Here is a 16,465-nt window from a genome sequence, read left to right as displayed (position 1 = left end):
GAACGCTCACCTCGTGGGTCTGAGATATCTGTGTATTTAGAGAGGTTTACAAGGAGCCCAATGATATCAGCTAGCCATCATTCCCCAAAGAACTCCCGAAGTACATGAATGAGATTTCAGTTCACAATAAGAAAACTGAGATATTATGTTCTCATGGCTAGAAGAAAAAAAAAAACCTCATTTCCTGCCAAAATCCTTTGTATATATGGGTGATTCATTTGAATCTAAAAGTCTAAAAGGCAATGTTTTTATGAAATCATTTTGAAGAATTTCTGGGCATATTTCTATGGAAACCTGTTTCTGCCACTGAATAAAAAATTATACTTTTTTCAGAATTACGGGATATAAAGTCACAGTTGTGCATTGTAAAGTCAGAATTGCAACATCAAAACTTAAAATTCTGAGAAATTCATTCAGAAATGTAAGGTATGAGCTCACATTTCTGACTTTTTTCACGGAATTGTAAGATAGTGTGTTATAGTCTAATTCTGAAGGGAAAAAAAGACTGCCAATTTCTTACAATTCCAAGTGTATATCTCACAATTCTGACTTTATTCCTCAGAATTTCTCACAATTGTGCCTATATTTTTTAATTCACAATTTTGAGAAAAACTCAGAATTGCATGATTGGATTTCTCAGAATTGTGACTTTATTTTGTAGAATTGTAAGTTGAAATCTCAATTCTGAATTTTGTCAGAATTTTTTTTTTTTATTTCTCGATATTGCAACTTTATTTCTCAGAATTGCGCCTCTATTTCTCAAAATTGCAACTTTATTTCTCAGAATTGTGACTTTTTTTCTTATAATTACGACTTTATTTTTTTTAGAATTGCGACTTTATTTCTCAATATTGCAACTTTGTTTCTCAGAATTGCAACTTCATTTCCTCAGAATTGTGATCTTATTTCTCATATTTGCAACTTTATTTCTCATAAATGCAACTTTATTTCCCAGAATTGCAACTATATTTCTCAGAATTGCAACTTTTTCTCAGAAATGTGACTTTATTTCTCATAAATGCAACTTTATTTCTCAGAACTGAGACCATATTTTTCTCAGAATTGCAAATTTCTCAGAATTGTGACTATTTCTTAGAAACGTGAGTTGAAATTTTGCAATTCTGACTTTTTCCCCTCGCAATTCTAAATTTATTTCTCAGAATTGCAACTTTATTTCTTTCATGCAATTCTGACATGCAATTGTGAGTTTATATCACTTAATTCTTGAAAAAAAAGGTCAGAGCTGTGAAATAAAAAATCGATATTAATTTCAGTGGTGGAAACAGGCTTCCATATATTTTTGAAACAGACTGAATTAATAGAAATTTCCAGCAGCATGTTGCATTTAAAAAAGTGTGCACAGAGATGTCTTGGAAACAAATCCTTTCATACCTTTCATTAAAGGTTATCTTTTATATATAGTAAATGTTATTAAATTAAAGGCCTGCTGTCTTTGACACTTTAAATGTTATAACTGCTTATCTGAGAATTCATTAAAGAAAAATTGGAGAAATCGCTCAGCAATGCTCCCAGCTCTACCTTTTAATACTGTGGTGTGAATTTACTTCATTGAACAAAAATAAATCTTTCTTTTAATAGAGTCTCATCTTAGCTATTCAGCATTTGTGCCGTACCTTTCAGGAAATGCAGAGCTAATAAAAGCCTCTCTGGATAAAGCTTGAAAGATGTGTTTTTGGTTTGGAAGTCATATTCCCAGGAGAACCAAAAAGGAACCAAACGCGTTGGGAAAAAACCTTACCAACATTCCTTTGCAATGGAAATTCGTATCCTAAAATACAGACCAGATACCTTTGGCAACATTGTTCTTTCCTTCATTGTTCAGCAGCTCTTTGAGCAAACAGTTCAGTCCAGCTCCCTGTACTCGGCTCCTGAAAGGCTCTGGTCGGGTCTGAGCTGCAGGCAGGGCGGTAAGAAATGGCACCTTCCAGTGAAGCTCCTCATTAGAGGCTGGCCTGTGTCAGAAACATGACTCCTGGGACTCTGTGTCGTTCTGTATTGACAGTTTCTCCTGTTCAGTGTGGTTTCCATTGTGAAGAACTGAATACCTGAAGGGACAAAGAAACCAGGACACTGTTTCAATGACACGGTCACAATCTCATATTAGTCTCTCTATGAGTTTTAGATGAATGTTCAAGCAATATCAAAGTATCATATAAACCATACAGTGCTGAAACACTTGGTTGACAATAACCTCCAATGCTGAGAATATTAAGATCGCCTCTGATATGTGCACTTGATTTGACAGGAGAGTTATTGTTGGCCTTTTCGCAGATATTAAAAATGGTTATTTAACAAGGGCAGTATCTTTACAGCACCTAATATAACTAATAGTGAGTGATAAAAACATACAAATTTTGAGTGGTTTTTTGATGACATCTACAGATCTGGCCATTAAAAAATGTGTCTATTTTCACGCGGCAGCCTGCAATTCGGCACGCGTGATCACGGATCTCCCTGCAAGCGCTTTTTCAGATTTTTTTAAAAATGTTGTTGCACTTGATATAATATCCACCAGGTGGCGCATGGAACAACATTCTGTAGCCAAACACCATGGCCAGCTCTAGGGGGCGTTGGTCACAAATGTGACCCTGGAACACAAAACCAGTCTTAAGTCGCTGGGGTATATTTGTAGCAATAGCCAAAAATACATTGCATGGGTCAAAATTTTAGATTTTTCTTTTATGCCAAAAATCATTAATAAATTAAGTAAAGTTCATGTTCCATGAAGATTTTTTGTAAAATTCCTACTGTAAACATATCAGAATGTAATTTTTGATTTGTAATATGCATTGTTAAGAACCTAATTTGGACAACTTTAAAGGTGATTTTCTCAGTCTTTTTGATTTTTTTGCATCCTCAGATTTCTGATTTCAAATAGATGTATCTCAGCCAAATATTGTCCTATCCTAACAAACCATACATCAATAGAAAGCTTATTTATTGAGCTTTCACATGATGTATAAATCTCAGTTTTGTCAAATTTAACCTTATGACTGGTTTTGTGGTCCAGGGTCACATATACCATTGTTAACAATATTTCAATGATTCCCTCTTTCCTAAAGTATGGTTCAGACGAATAGCAAAAAGCTATTCATAAGCAGGTGCAGTTTTATTATTATTTTCTTTTCTTTTTTTTTCCTGATGAAAATGTATTATACTGCATTGGAAATAGAAATGTTAATTTCAGTTATTTTATTTTTCCCAACCGACAACCGACGTTGTTAAGTTATTATTAACCAACAAGATTATGTTAAATTACAATTAAATTTGAATTGATACGTGGCTGTGGCACATTAAAAACAGCTAAATTCGTTGTGCACAGAGAAAAACCTAATAAAGCTATATATAATAATAAATAAAATAGGCCCATGTGCGAAATATATTTTTTCTGAATGAATAATAAATTAACAAAACGAAAGAAAATAAAATTAACAAGTAGCAGCCTATATGCTTTTATAAGGGGGAAAAAATCAAGTGATCCTGTCGGCGCCGCGGCCGTCGGTTACACATCTCAACTCGACAACTTTCATCTTCAGAACAAAATACATCACACATTTCAACGTTTTAAAGCAACATCAAAATAAGATATGCATGTCTGAGAGGTAGCTCATCTTTTCCTTACCATATATACAATTTTAGATACACAATTGATTTGAGTAGAGAGGAGAAATACAAACTATAGTTTTTAAAGAGTTAGAAATTATTTTATTTATTTATGTATTTATTATTATTATGATTTGTTTTTGCATTTTTGGTGCTGTACATTATGATTATAATTATTTCTTACAAAATAACTGAAGGAAAAGGGACTGTTTACCGTTAAACCGAAATTCTTCTGGCTGTGGTGGAACGTCAGTTGTTTAAAAATATCCAAGCATTGGCTAAAGTGTAAAATGAAAATATAATGTAGCCTACATTTCTGACCACTGGAATAAATAAGCTTTTTTTTGGCATTGTTGTTGTTGAGAAAGTGCTGTTATCAAGAACATAAAATAATAATGATGAAGATAATAAAAAGTCGTTGCCGTATTGATGTGTACAATATATTAACTCTTTCCTCGACAGCTTTTTATTTTTAAAATTACAAACCACTGTCAGCATTTTGTATCATTTTCACAAAAATTTAAAACAAAGAACTATGGAAGCCTGTTTCTGCCACCGAATTTAAAAAAAAATCAGATTTTTTTTCTCAGAATTGCGTAATACAAACTTGAAATTCAGACTTTTTTTCTCAGAATTGTAAAACATAAACTCACAATTCTTAGAAATAAAGTTGCAATTGTGTGATATAATCTCCCAACTGCGAGTTATAAAGTCAGGATTGCATGATATAAACCCCCAATTTTGAGAAATAAAGTTGCAATTGCATGATATAAACTCCCAATTGCGAGTAATAATGGCAGAATTGCATGAAATAAACTCTTTTTCTTCTTAGAACTGGACTTTCTAACTGCAATTGGGAGTTTATGTCACGCAATTGCGACTTTATTTCTAAATAAAGTCAGAAATGCTAGATGCAAACTCGCAATTTCAAGAAAAAAGTTAGAATTTTGATTTTGAGTTTATATCTAGCAATTCCAACTTTATAAGTCGCAATTGTGTGTTTATATCTCAGTTCTGAGATACAGCATTGTGTGTTCTTTTTTTTAAAATCAGCACTTAATTGTTTTATGAAAAAAGCAACGAAAAAGAAGCAAAATCAAACTTTTGTCAAAGACCACATCTGAATCACATTCAGATCAATGATCAAATCATAGAGGGAGTACTTTTAAAATAGATCCAAAGTGTTGTACGTAAAACTATACACAATATTTGATCCTGGATCAAAAAACCAGCCTTAAGTAGCACAGGTATATTTGTAGCAATAGACAAAAATATATTATATGGGTCAAAATGATAATTTTTTTACTTTATGCCAAAAATCATTAGGTTATTAAGTAAAGATGATGTTCCATGAAGATATTTTCAAAACTTCAAACCATCAATATATCAAAACTTAATTTTTGATTAGTAATATGCATTGCTAAGAACTTCATTTGGACAACTTCAAAGGTGATTTTCTCAATAGTCATCCTCATATTCCAGATTTTCAAATAGTTGTATCTCTGCCAAATATTGTCCCATCCTAACAAACATCAATGTTACATCAATGGAAAGCTTATTTATTCAGCTTTCAGATGATGTATAAATCCCAATTTCAAATAACTGACCCCTATGACTGGTTTTATGGTCCAGGGTCACATATAGCAATACCATATATGTCAAATAACCAGTGAAAAAGAAAATCAGTCTTTAAACAACCTAGCAAAAACACTGATGACTCGTCTGTTTTGTTTTGTTTTAACAAAAATAATTTCAAAAGTTATATTCCTGTATATTTACACTATAAAGGTCCCAATAAAATGTATACCATAAATGTAAGTCACTTTAGATAATGCATGGACGATGCAGTATGTACAGGCCCAACTTTATGTTTTAACAGCAAAGAAAATGACTTGCCAAGTCATTTCATGTAAAACACACTTTTATAGACATCTACATTCTGCATGTCCAGAAAAAAGGTACAAAGCTGTCACTGATGTAATACAAAAGCTGTACTAATCTTAATTACTAGTAAACATTAGTACCTTAAATATACATACTATAAAAAAGTATAAAGTATAAAAAAGTATATGAAGTGTACATTTGTGACCCTTGACATTTGTAGCAATAGCCAAAAATATATGGGTCAAAATGATCGATTTTTTTTATGCCAAAACTCATTTGAATATTAAGTAAAGATCATGTTCCATGAAGATATTTTGTCAATATCCTACTGTAAATATATATATAAAAATAAATTTTTGATTAGAAATATACATTGCTAAGAACTTCATTTGGACAACTTTAAAGGCAATTTACTCAGTATTTAGATTTTTTGCACCCTTAGATTCCAGATTTTCAATATCCAAATATCCTAACAAACCATATATCAATGTAAAGCTTATTTATTCAGTTTTCAAATGACTTATGACTGGTTTTGTGGTCCAGGGTCACATATTAGTAACTTTCGAAGGGGTACAACCCAAATGACAGTTTTATGCCTTTCTTCCTGAAAGTGTTTGTAGAATTGTGTGTTCATTTTTGTATAGCAAAATCAAATATTCAACACAGAAATCCTCTGGAAATCTCAGCATCTTCTGGATTTCAAGAATATTTTCTGCATTTAAAGAAACTGTAACCTTATGAAATGATTTGACGCCAGTCAGAAAAAACAGCACATACATTTGTGCATCTAGATAGACCAACACCACAGTCTGTCTCTTGCTTTGTTAAAGTACTGAAGCAGAACACATTGCGATTGCTTTTTTTCCTTTACATCCGCACCAGCCATGAACCTCTTTTTCTTCCATGCTAAAAAACAAAACAAAAAAAAAAACATTACAATCTCTATTCACAAACAAGCAAACTAAAGGCAATTCCTGCAAAGCAATTGGCCATGAAATTTACCTGGAAAAAAAGGAAAACATACAAAATAAAACCTCTCAAATCCTCAACAGTGTTCCGGGATTTAGAAAGGAAACATGCAACAGGTTTTCAATGAAGCAGAACCCAAAATTGCTGCCACATTGCCGCTTTGTAAATGCACTGTTGGCCCCGCACAGGCCGAGACATCTGTCAAATTAACATGATCTAGTGCAAACATACAGTACTCCCCAATACACTGCAGTAATAATGTCTTGATCATGCTGGTACATCCAGTCTAGACATTAGCTGGCCGGATTAGAGACAGAGCTCATTAATTTACATGAACACACACACACACACACACACACACACACACACACACACACACACACACACACACACACACACACACACACACACACACACACACACACACACACACACACACACACACACACACACACACAGGGAGGATCTGCATCACTCATTCTGACAACTTCATTCTTAATTATGTGTGCTGGACAACAGGGAACTGCAGCACGAGTCACTAAACAGAGCCTGAAGACTGATGGGAGAGACATCAGCACCACAGGCTTTGATTTAACCCATTGAATGTATTTCAGAAAGCCTTTGGGTATAAAACTAGTGATGTTTAGTTGCCTTCACAAAAAAATTATACAGAAAACACACACTTTCAAATGAGGCCTACAGCAGTTGCCTTTACTTTTCTAAATGACTAAAAGGCTGAGAGTTGTGCCAAAAACAAACTGGAATGTTTGCCTGTGATTTACTGTAAATATATTCCTGATAAAATTGCAACTTATACATTTCAAGCAGGTCTAATGTCAGATGCAACACTGAATTTTCAGCAGAAATTACTGTTATTATCAATGTTGAAAACAGTTTTACTGCCTAATATTTTTGTGGAAACCATGCAACATTTTTCCAGGATTCTTTGCTCATCAATCCTGCATTTATTTGATCCAGAGTACAGCAAAAACTGTAAAATTGTGAAATATTTGCACTATTTAAAATACCTGCTTTCTATTTGAATATATTTTAAAATGTAATTTATTCCTGTGATCAAAGCAGAATTTTCAGCATCATTACTCCAGTCTTCAGTGTCACATGATTCTTCAGAAATCATTCTAATATTCTGATTTGCTGCTCAAGAATATTTATTATTATTATTACTGTTGAAAACAGCTGAATAGATTTTTTTTTCAGAAGAACAGCATTTATCTGAATTTAAAGTCATCTTAAAAAAAATTCTATTCAGCTGTTTTCAATAATAATAATAATAATAATAATTGACATTATACATCTCATCGCCAATGATTTGCGAGCTAAACTTCTGAACTGACTCAAATGATTATACATTTATACAAAGCTGAATAAATAAGCTTTCCATTGATGTATTTTTGTTTGTTAGGTTTGTTAGGATAGGACAACATTTTGGATACAACTATTTGAAAATCTGTAATCTGAGGGTGCAAAAAAATCTAAATATTGAGAAAATCGCTTTTAAAGTTGTCCAAATGAAGTTCTTAGCCATGCATATTACTAATCAAAAATTTTTGATATATTTATAGTAAGAAATTTACAAAAAATCTTCATGGTTTTGTACTCCAGGGTCAAAGGTTTATTCTTATGAATGCCTCCATATATTGCATTGGGTTTATTAAATCATTTATCTAGCCGGTGTATTTTCAACTTGTACTTGCTTTATGTGACTAATTGAATATTTAGACACGTTATATTAACCTAATTTCCAATACTGGCATTTTAATGACATGCCATTGAAATATCACTTCATAACTGTGAAAATCTCTAAATCATTACAACAAACCACCTGTTTGTCTGTTGTGCCATCTGCACTGCTTGCTTTGATGGCTCTAATTTATTAAGCAATAAATCTCCTAATAAATGTACGCATGCTGTTTGCATTATTTATATGACTTTTTAATTAGCACAATATTTGGATATTAGCCAAGAGACACAAAGTTCTCCTGGTTCCTGAGCCATGGGGTTTGCATCTAGACTTCATCTAAGCGTTAAACATCTGGAGGAGGATTTCTAATAAGGGTATCAACAAAGTGATCAATAAATGTGACAGACAGCCTCGCAGGGCCAGACTTTCCAGGCATCGTTGCTTCTCCACACTCACTGACGTATGAAACTGGCAGCAGCTTAGCTAAAATGCCTACAAATTCAGATCTGAGCCGCACCATTAGCTCAGTCATGAAGTGCCAAGGAACTGGAGTAACCACAGCAACCAGAGTAAAGAAATGACCAGCCAACAGTGACAAAATATGTTCGAGTTCATCACAAAGACAGGATTTTTTTGACAGAGATATGTGCACGGTCCCGTGAACGACCGCACACTTCTGATGCTGCTGCAGGCCAGACAGAAAACTGCAGACTCTGAAATGTGAGGATTTCTTGAACCACTTATTTCCTAAACAAACGGATGGCATTTCAACTGGAGTCCATTGATTTTCCGTACGGAACTGAAGCTGTCAGAAATGTCATACACAGAAATATGCAGAGCTGATTAATTCGCGCCACATCCTAGAACAGAAGTTCACAGAAGCAATAAACAGAACAACAGCCTTATGATAAATAGCCTAATAAAGAAAGGAACGGCTCTGCATTAGATGACTTCTATAGAAACTCGTAAATAGTAGCATTGGGCGGATCAGTCTTGAAATATTAATACTTCTGATACTGATGCTATTTTAGGAGTGTGTGATTAATAATCACTTTTTCACTCACCAGCCAATTTGGCTACTACATTTTTTAAGTTACCAGCCATTCATAACTTCTACTAGCCAAAAAAAAAAAAAAAACACACACACTGGACAAGTGGCTTTTATTTTATTTTTTACATTTATTTTTAAAAGTCAAATATAGGCCTATTTAAACATGATAATTTACATTTACAATGCACCTACAAATTGAATAAACAATTTTATGAGATTAATGTTTTGGAATATAGAAATATGAAATGATAGAGAAAAATAGAATGATACTTTTAAAATGAAACTAACATTAGGTCTAACAGTAGGTCTTAATAAGCGAGATGCTGAGTCATTTATATTCATGATTAATTCAGGAACAAAGTAAGAAACTGTTTTTATGAATTATCAGGGAATCACTAGTCTCAGCCTCAGACGTGACGCCCACGGAATGTTGGCTAAACGTCTGATGCATATGGTACACTTAACTGGAAACACTTCAGGAATGTCGAAGTCGTCATCCGATTAGTTGAATTTGATCGGATTTCCGGTTGACGCGAGTGTCGCATTTATTTTCAGTCCTCCGGGAAACAAAGCGCCGGCTGATTTACTCTTGTGTTTTGCTAAGAGGTGCTTATGCAGACGCCATTGTTGTTATACACTAGTCTGTTGTTGTGGGGGCATTTCCACGCCCCGAAACGTGACGCTGAACAAAACGAACTGTGATTGGTTGTTTGACATGTCAGTCAAACGGCCTTATGGGCGGGCCTTGGCCAATTAAAGCTGCCATGAGTTCCAGACCTTCAGCCGTCAGCCTGAAGGTCTGGCTACGCGAGACTAGGGAATCACTGACTCACCGGATTTGTTATAAATGCAAATTCATTTGATAAGGCCTTTTTTAGCCACTTTCTTTAGCAAAATAGAGCAAAAAGACAACATTGTCTCTGCAATTTAATCTTACTATTTAGTTCATTGAACTGTTGCCCTGAAACAAAGAAAAGTCTGCTACAGACAATGCTAACCAAACCTTTCATATACTCGCTCTAAAAGTGTGTGTGTGTGTTCTAGGAAGAGTGCATATAATTAAATATTAGAGATGCACCGAATGTTCGGCAACCGAAATTATTCGTCTGAAAATAGCAAAAAAAAAAAAAAAAAAACCTCAAAGACATTTATAATGTTACAAAAGATTTCTATTTTAAATAATGCCGTTCTTTTAAACTTTGTTCATTAAAAGAATCCTGGGAAAATGTATCACTGTTTCCACAAATCTATAAAGAAATGTTTCAAATCAGCATATTAGAATGATTTTTGAAGGATCATGTGACACTGAAGACTGGAGTAATGATGCTGAAAATTCAGCTTTGATCACAGGAATAAATTAATATGAATATAATTAATATTTCACAATTTAACTGTATTTTTGATCAAATTAATGCAGTCTTGGTGAGCAAAAGAGACTTATTTTCTTAAGACGAGACACTGCAGGTGAATAGGGTAAAAAACCCTAATAGTTATCACCTTACTTACCCAGTTGTTTGATTACTTTGATAATTGCAAAAAAATTTTGCATTACAAGTTTTCTAAAATGTTAGGTTTAAATATGCAAATGAGGCATTATTTAATGAAATATGTGCTCATTTGCATAAATGTATAGTACAAAAATCTAAACATTGGATGAAGTCAGTTTAAAATTCTTGTTTATTTTATTTTTTTAACATATTAGAGTCAAGTTTTTACAGAGGTGATTTGGGGTGTCTCATTTCGTCACTCTATAATTCAGAAAAAAACTTAGAACAGACTGGAAACACTATATTTGTTTAACATTTTTTGGGGAATAAAATGGATAAAATCAAGCAAATTATATATAAACAAATCCCTCTGGAAAAAAGCTTTAGAATATAGACAGGAATAAAAATGTAAAGTTTGGTGTGTGTAAGTGCTACTGAAGTGGAGATTTATGGCTCAGTGTAGAAGAAAAAAATGATTTTGAGAAAATGGCCTTTAAAATATACACTGTAATTGAAATCTATTGACACAAATAGATAAAGTGCTATAAAAGAAACACTTAATAGTGATTTTTGGATATTTTCTTTTCCCTACACTTTATGAAACACCAAAAAGCCCAAAATCTCAAACTTGATGGGTGCATGAAACAACTGTGTTTTTACCTGCAGTGTCTCCCTTACACTTTGAATAGCAGTGTATTTAAAAGTGGAAACACTGAATCATCTCTCCTTACACTCAACTCAACACAAGCAGAAATACTGAAAAGTTTAAGTAGTTCAAGCAATTACTGGCATCAATATTTTCATCTTAATAGCACTTGGCAACTGATCGAAACAAAAATAAGTGCCCATCCCCACAAGAATTTTGCTTAGGAAGAACAAAACTAAAGGGAATTCTGGTCCCAACTGCCCACTCCAAATCTACACTTGAGACAGAGAGAGAAGGAGAAGAGAGATTTGTTAATTCTCACTTCTATTCCACTGTTTCCTGACATCATTAAAGTCAGAACGCTCTGTTTAGCTGTGCAAGTCACAGTCACACCAATCCATGGCCATCTGGAGTGCAGAAAAGCAAAAGAAAAATCTAATAATGTAGTGGTGCAGAAATGACGATCAAATCCAGTATAAGAAATTATTTAATAAAGGTAAAAGCTTGGACTATTGGACTCAGGTACAATCAGCACAAACTGTAAACTTGGTCAGAAATATCTTGTTTTTTTATTATTGTATTAATTATATTAAGTTTTATTTCACCAAGCTTGCATTTATTTGATCCAAAATACAGCAAAAACAGTAAAATTTTGAAATATTTTTTACTATTTAAAAGAACTGTTTTCCATTTGAATATGTTTTAAAAAAGTAATTTCTTCCTGTGATCAAAGATACATTTTCAGCATCTTTACTCCAGTCTCAGTGTAACATGACCCTTCAGAAATCATTCTAATATGCTGATTTGCTGCTCATTTTTATTATTATTATCAAAATGTAAAACAATTTTAACTTTTTTTCAGGATTCTTTGATGAATAGAAATATACAAAGATCAGCATTTATCTGAAAAAAAAAGCTTTTGTAAATTTATTTATTTTTGAGGGGGAGAAATGATAGAAATGTATATTTTTATTTCGCAAAGATGTTTTAAATTGATCAAAAGTGATGATAAACACATTTATAATGTTACAAAAGATTTCTATTCCAGATAAATGCTGTTCTTCTGAACTTTCTATTCATCAAAGAAACCTGAAAAAAGGTTTCAGCTGTTTTCAACATAATAATAATAATAATAATAATAATAATAATAATAATAATAATAATAATAATAATAATATATGTTTTTTGAGCAGAAAATCAGAATATTACAATTATTTCTGAAAGATCATGTGACTGGAGTAATGATGCTAAAATTCAGCTTTGAAATCACAGGAATAAATTACATTGTAAAATATATTAAAATAGAAAACAGTTATTTTAAATAGTAAAAATATTTTTGCTGTGCTTTGGATCAAATAAATGCAGCCTTGGTGAGCAGAAAATACGTCTTTAAAAACATTAAAAATCTTACTGTTTAGAAACTTTTGACTGGTAGTGTATATATAGAACAGAATACAATAGAATAGAATAGAGCTGTCACAGTTCTGTCTGTTCATGTCTTTGGTTTTGCCCATTTATCTTCCCCCTGTCATTTTGTTATCATTTGGTTTAGTCCTCGTTTGTGTAATCACCGTCATCTGTCTCATCTGTGTATTATCAATTAGTCTGTCTTTATAAGTCTGTTTGTTTCTTGAGTTCAATGTCGGTCGTTAAATGTTGTAAATAGTGTGTGGATTATCTTGCCTGTTCCTGAGTGTTCCAGCCTGTTTATCTGAAGATTATATTAAATATTAATGTTTATTGTTTACCTCGTCTCTCGTCTCGTCCATCCAGCACGTACCGTAACAGGAACGACCGACCGAAAAAGTTTACCCGGCACTTTTCCCCTGCGTTTATTTTCCGTCTTTTTTCCCTCAGTGTTTTGTTTTTTATTGTTTGATTGATTATGGACCCTACTGTTCGTCTCATCCTCCTGAGGCAGGAGGAACGCTCTCTTGAGGACCATACACGTGAGTTCATCTCCCTGGCAGAACATTCCCACTTCCCGGATAGCAGCCTATGCATCTACTACCACCTGGGACTGAATTCCACCACCAAGGCGCTGCTATCCGGGGAGGGTCCTCAAGAGAGCCTGCCGGACTACATCGAGTGGGTGTTGGCGTCCTGCCAATCTTCCTGGACTGTCGGCGTCATCGAGGAGGACGTCAGCCCCACTCACGACCCAGAACCCAGCCAAACATCACCCCGACATGCGGAGTTACAGCCTGAGCCCACCGCAGATGGAGTGCCAGAGCCGAGAGCGACAGAGCCTGACCCATCTGACCAGGTGCGAGAGCCGGCATCAACATCCGTGACGGTGGATTGTCACGTGGAGCAAGAGAGGGCGACAGAGAGCCCTGCCCACTGCACCACCGCTGAGGGTGAGCTTGGATCCAATTCTGGGGATTTAATAGACTTCTTCTCGGATCTTGCCCAAGATAACTCATGTGACTTAATAGACTTTTTCTCTGAGCCACTGACCTGCATAGACTTCCCTCCCACCCGCCCTCGTCTGTCTGAATCTGCCTGGTCCCCGCTGGTTCCGCCCAGCCGTCCTGAGTCCCCGCTGGTTCCGCCCAGCCGTCCTGAGTCCCCGCTGGTTCCGCCCAGCCGTCCTGAGTCCCCGCTGGTTCCGCCCAGCTGTCCTGAGTCCCCGCTGGTTCCGCCCAGCCGCCCAAAGTCTCCCAGGTCAGCAGTCAGTCCCCCAGCTCACCCTCAGCCCACCACCTGTGCAGTGGGCTCGCCGCGGGACTGCCAGCTTCCATCGGCGTCTCGGCTGGAGGATTCCTCAGCTCCGCCTCCAGCCTCCGAGTCCTGGACTCCGTCTCGGCCCTTCGACCCCGCGGTTCCACCACGGCTCTCGACGCCCTCCTCTTCAACGTCGCCCGTCGATCCACCAGCTCCACCGGGCTCCATCGTCTTTCCGGCTCCGCCCTGGTCAGTCGTCACCCCATCGGCTCCTCAGGACTCTGCTCCTCCGGCTGTGCCTCGTCGCGCCGTCCCACCGGCTCCTTGGGACTCCTCCTTCCTGCGGGCACAGCCTCCATCCTCTGTCGCTCCGGCTCCGCCGCGGATCTCCGGGACTCCGCCTCCGCCTCGGGCGCCAGAGTCTGCTCCACCTTGGCCCTCCGGATCCTCGGCGTCACCCCGGATCATCGGCTCTCCGTCTTCGCCTCGGGCTCCTTATCCATCTGCTCCGCCTCTGTCGGTCGGCCCCATGGAGTTGGCACGCCTTCATCCACCATGGTTCCTCCCTCTGTCGGCTCCACAGTGGGCCGTCATCATGGCTGCGGTCTGGGTCGGTTCCTCCTGCCTTATGCCCCACCCATGTCCTCCCTGGCTCCTCCCTCCGTCGTCGCCCCTCTGGACTGTCTGGTTTGTCACTTGGACTTTTGTTCTGGTCCTCCTCCGGGGGTCGCGTCCTCCGCCGGAACCCCCTCCTTCATTGACTCTGGTATCCTGGTTTTTCCGCCCCTCTCGTTTTTTCTTTTTTCCACGGCGCGAGGACGCGCCTTTCCGGAGGGGGGCGTAATGTCACAGTTTTGTCTGTTCATGTCTTTGGTTTTGCCCATTTATCTTCCCCCTGTCATTTTGTTATCATTTGGTTTAGTCCTCGTTTGTGTAATCACTGTCATCTGTCTCACCTGTGTATTATCAATTAGTCTGTCTTTATAAGTCTGTTTGTTTCTTGAGTTCAATGTCGGTCGTTAAATGTTGTAAATAGTGTGTGGATTATCTTGCCTGTTCCTGAGTGTTCCAGCCTGTTTATCTGAAGATTATATTAAATATTAATGTTTGTTTACCTCGTCTCTCGTCCATCCAGCACGTACCGTAACAAGAGCTGGTATTAGAGGGACAAGTTATGATTGTTTTTTATAATAAATAAAAAGAAAACAAGCAGATAGAACAGAAAAAGAACAGAAGATCAAGTTTTTTTCTTTAAATAAATAAAAGAAAATTAGATATAGAAACAGAATAGAGATTGCTAGTATCAGAGGGTCAAGTTTTTTAATATATAATAAAAGAAAACAAGTAGATAGAAACAGAATAGAGAACTTATATATTTTTATTTTATTTTTAATTCTTATTTTATGCCTTGTCCAGGGGTTTAAAGCATGTAACAGACACAATTATCATTATAATGAAGTTTGATGATAATTTAGTTTAATTTTGTTTCTAGGGATAATTCAATGTTTACGTGTCTGTTTTTCCTTCTTCGATCAGTCATGTTGTCTGGCGCCATACTGAAGGGAGGCTTTTACTCTTTTTATTTATATTGTTACTGTGAATTATATAATAACATCAACTAAATCTGCCATCATCATAAGTTATATTTTCAAACATTTGTTGGCAGATATCCTGGGCATGTTTCAAAGAGCGCATGAGGAGTTTATGTAGGCAATAAAGTTGCATTTGACTGATACAACAGGTCTGCCTAATTAAAATGCACTTTTGTCAAAATCACAGGAGCACTGGCTAAAATGAATACTTCCAATAAATACCAGGCCTGTATCTCCACACTGTATCATTATAAGCAAAGAGAGCTGAAAGACAAACTATTCTTCTGTTTAAAACACATACGTCTCATGCCAGTTCTGATAACAGAGGACTCATTTAATTGGAGCCCTAAAGCCTGTTTATCAAGCTCCTTATCTGATGAAATGACCTTTTTTTCTGCTGTAGATTGTGACATGTGCCAGAGAGAGAGAGAGAGAAGAGGCAATCCAGGAAAATCTCCCCATCGCTGAACGGTTTAGGATTAACCAGTCAAGGCAGGGCAAGATAACTTTCTTTGGCATCTGATACCATCTGCAATTCCAGGCCACTTCACAGGAAGAGCGGCTAGGCAATCTATTACCAACTTATCTATTCAGACATATTCCAGTTCACATCAGGTCAGGCAGGCCACTACAAAATGAGTCTAATCTCAGCAGCTCTCATTCAGTGACAGACGGTGAGAGTCCTCACAAAGTGCATGAGAAACTCCACTCACCTGTACTTTTATGACTTCTTGATGTGAACTGAACTGTTAGAAAACTTCTTACCGTTCATTCAGCGTTTATCTTTTACCATTCTAATAGTGTAGGGGTCATTTTCCCAATAAGGATGCACTGAATTAATCA

The 16,465-nt window shown here is 36.2% G+C and overlaps 1 protein-coding gene across 1 annotated transcript in view; it reads right to left on the bottom strand.

The window, feature by feature from the left end:
- Positions 1-1,760: 1,760 nt before the first annotated feature.
- The window catches only part of htr4 (5-hydroxytryptamine receptor 4), a 173,255-nt gene continuing 158,550 nt past the window's right edge, over positions 1,761-16,465 (bottom strand). The window contains exon 7 of the mRNA XM_073821097.1: positions 1,761-2,066. Within this exon, the coding sequence (XP_073677198.1) occupies positions 1,979-2,066 (88 nt within the window). The 3' untranslated portion in view covers positions 1,761-1,978. The remainder of the gene's footprint in view (positions 2,067-16,465) is intronic.

Source organism: Garra rufa, chromosome 16 (genome assembly GCF_049309525.1).
Source record: "Garra rufa chromosome 16, GarRuf1.0, whole genome shotgun sequence".
In the NCBI taxonomy this organism is placed as follows: Eukaryota; Metazoa; Chordata; class Actinopteri; order Cypriniformes; family Cyprinidae; genus Garra; species Garra rufa.
The sequence above is the reverse complement of the archived record's forward strand: the minus strand, read 5'-3'. Positions and strand labels throughout refer to the sequence as shown.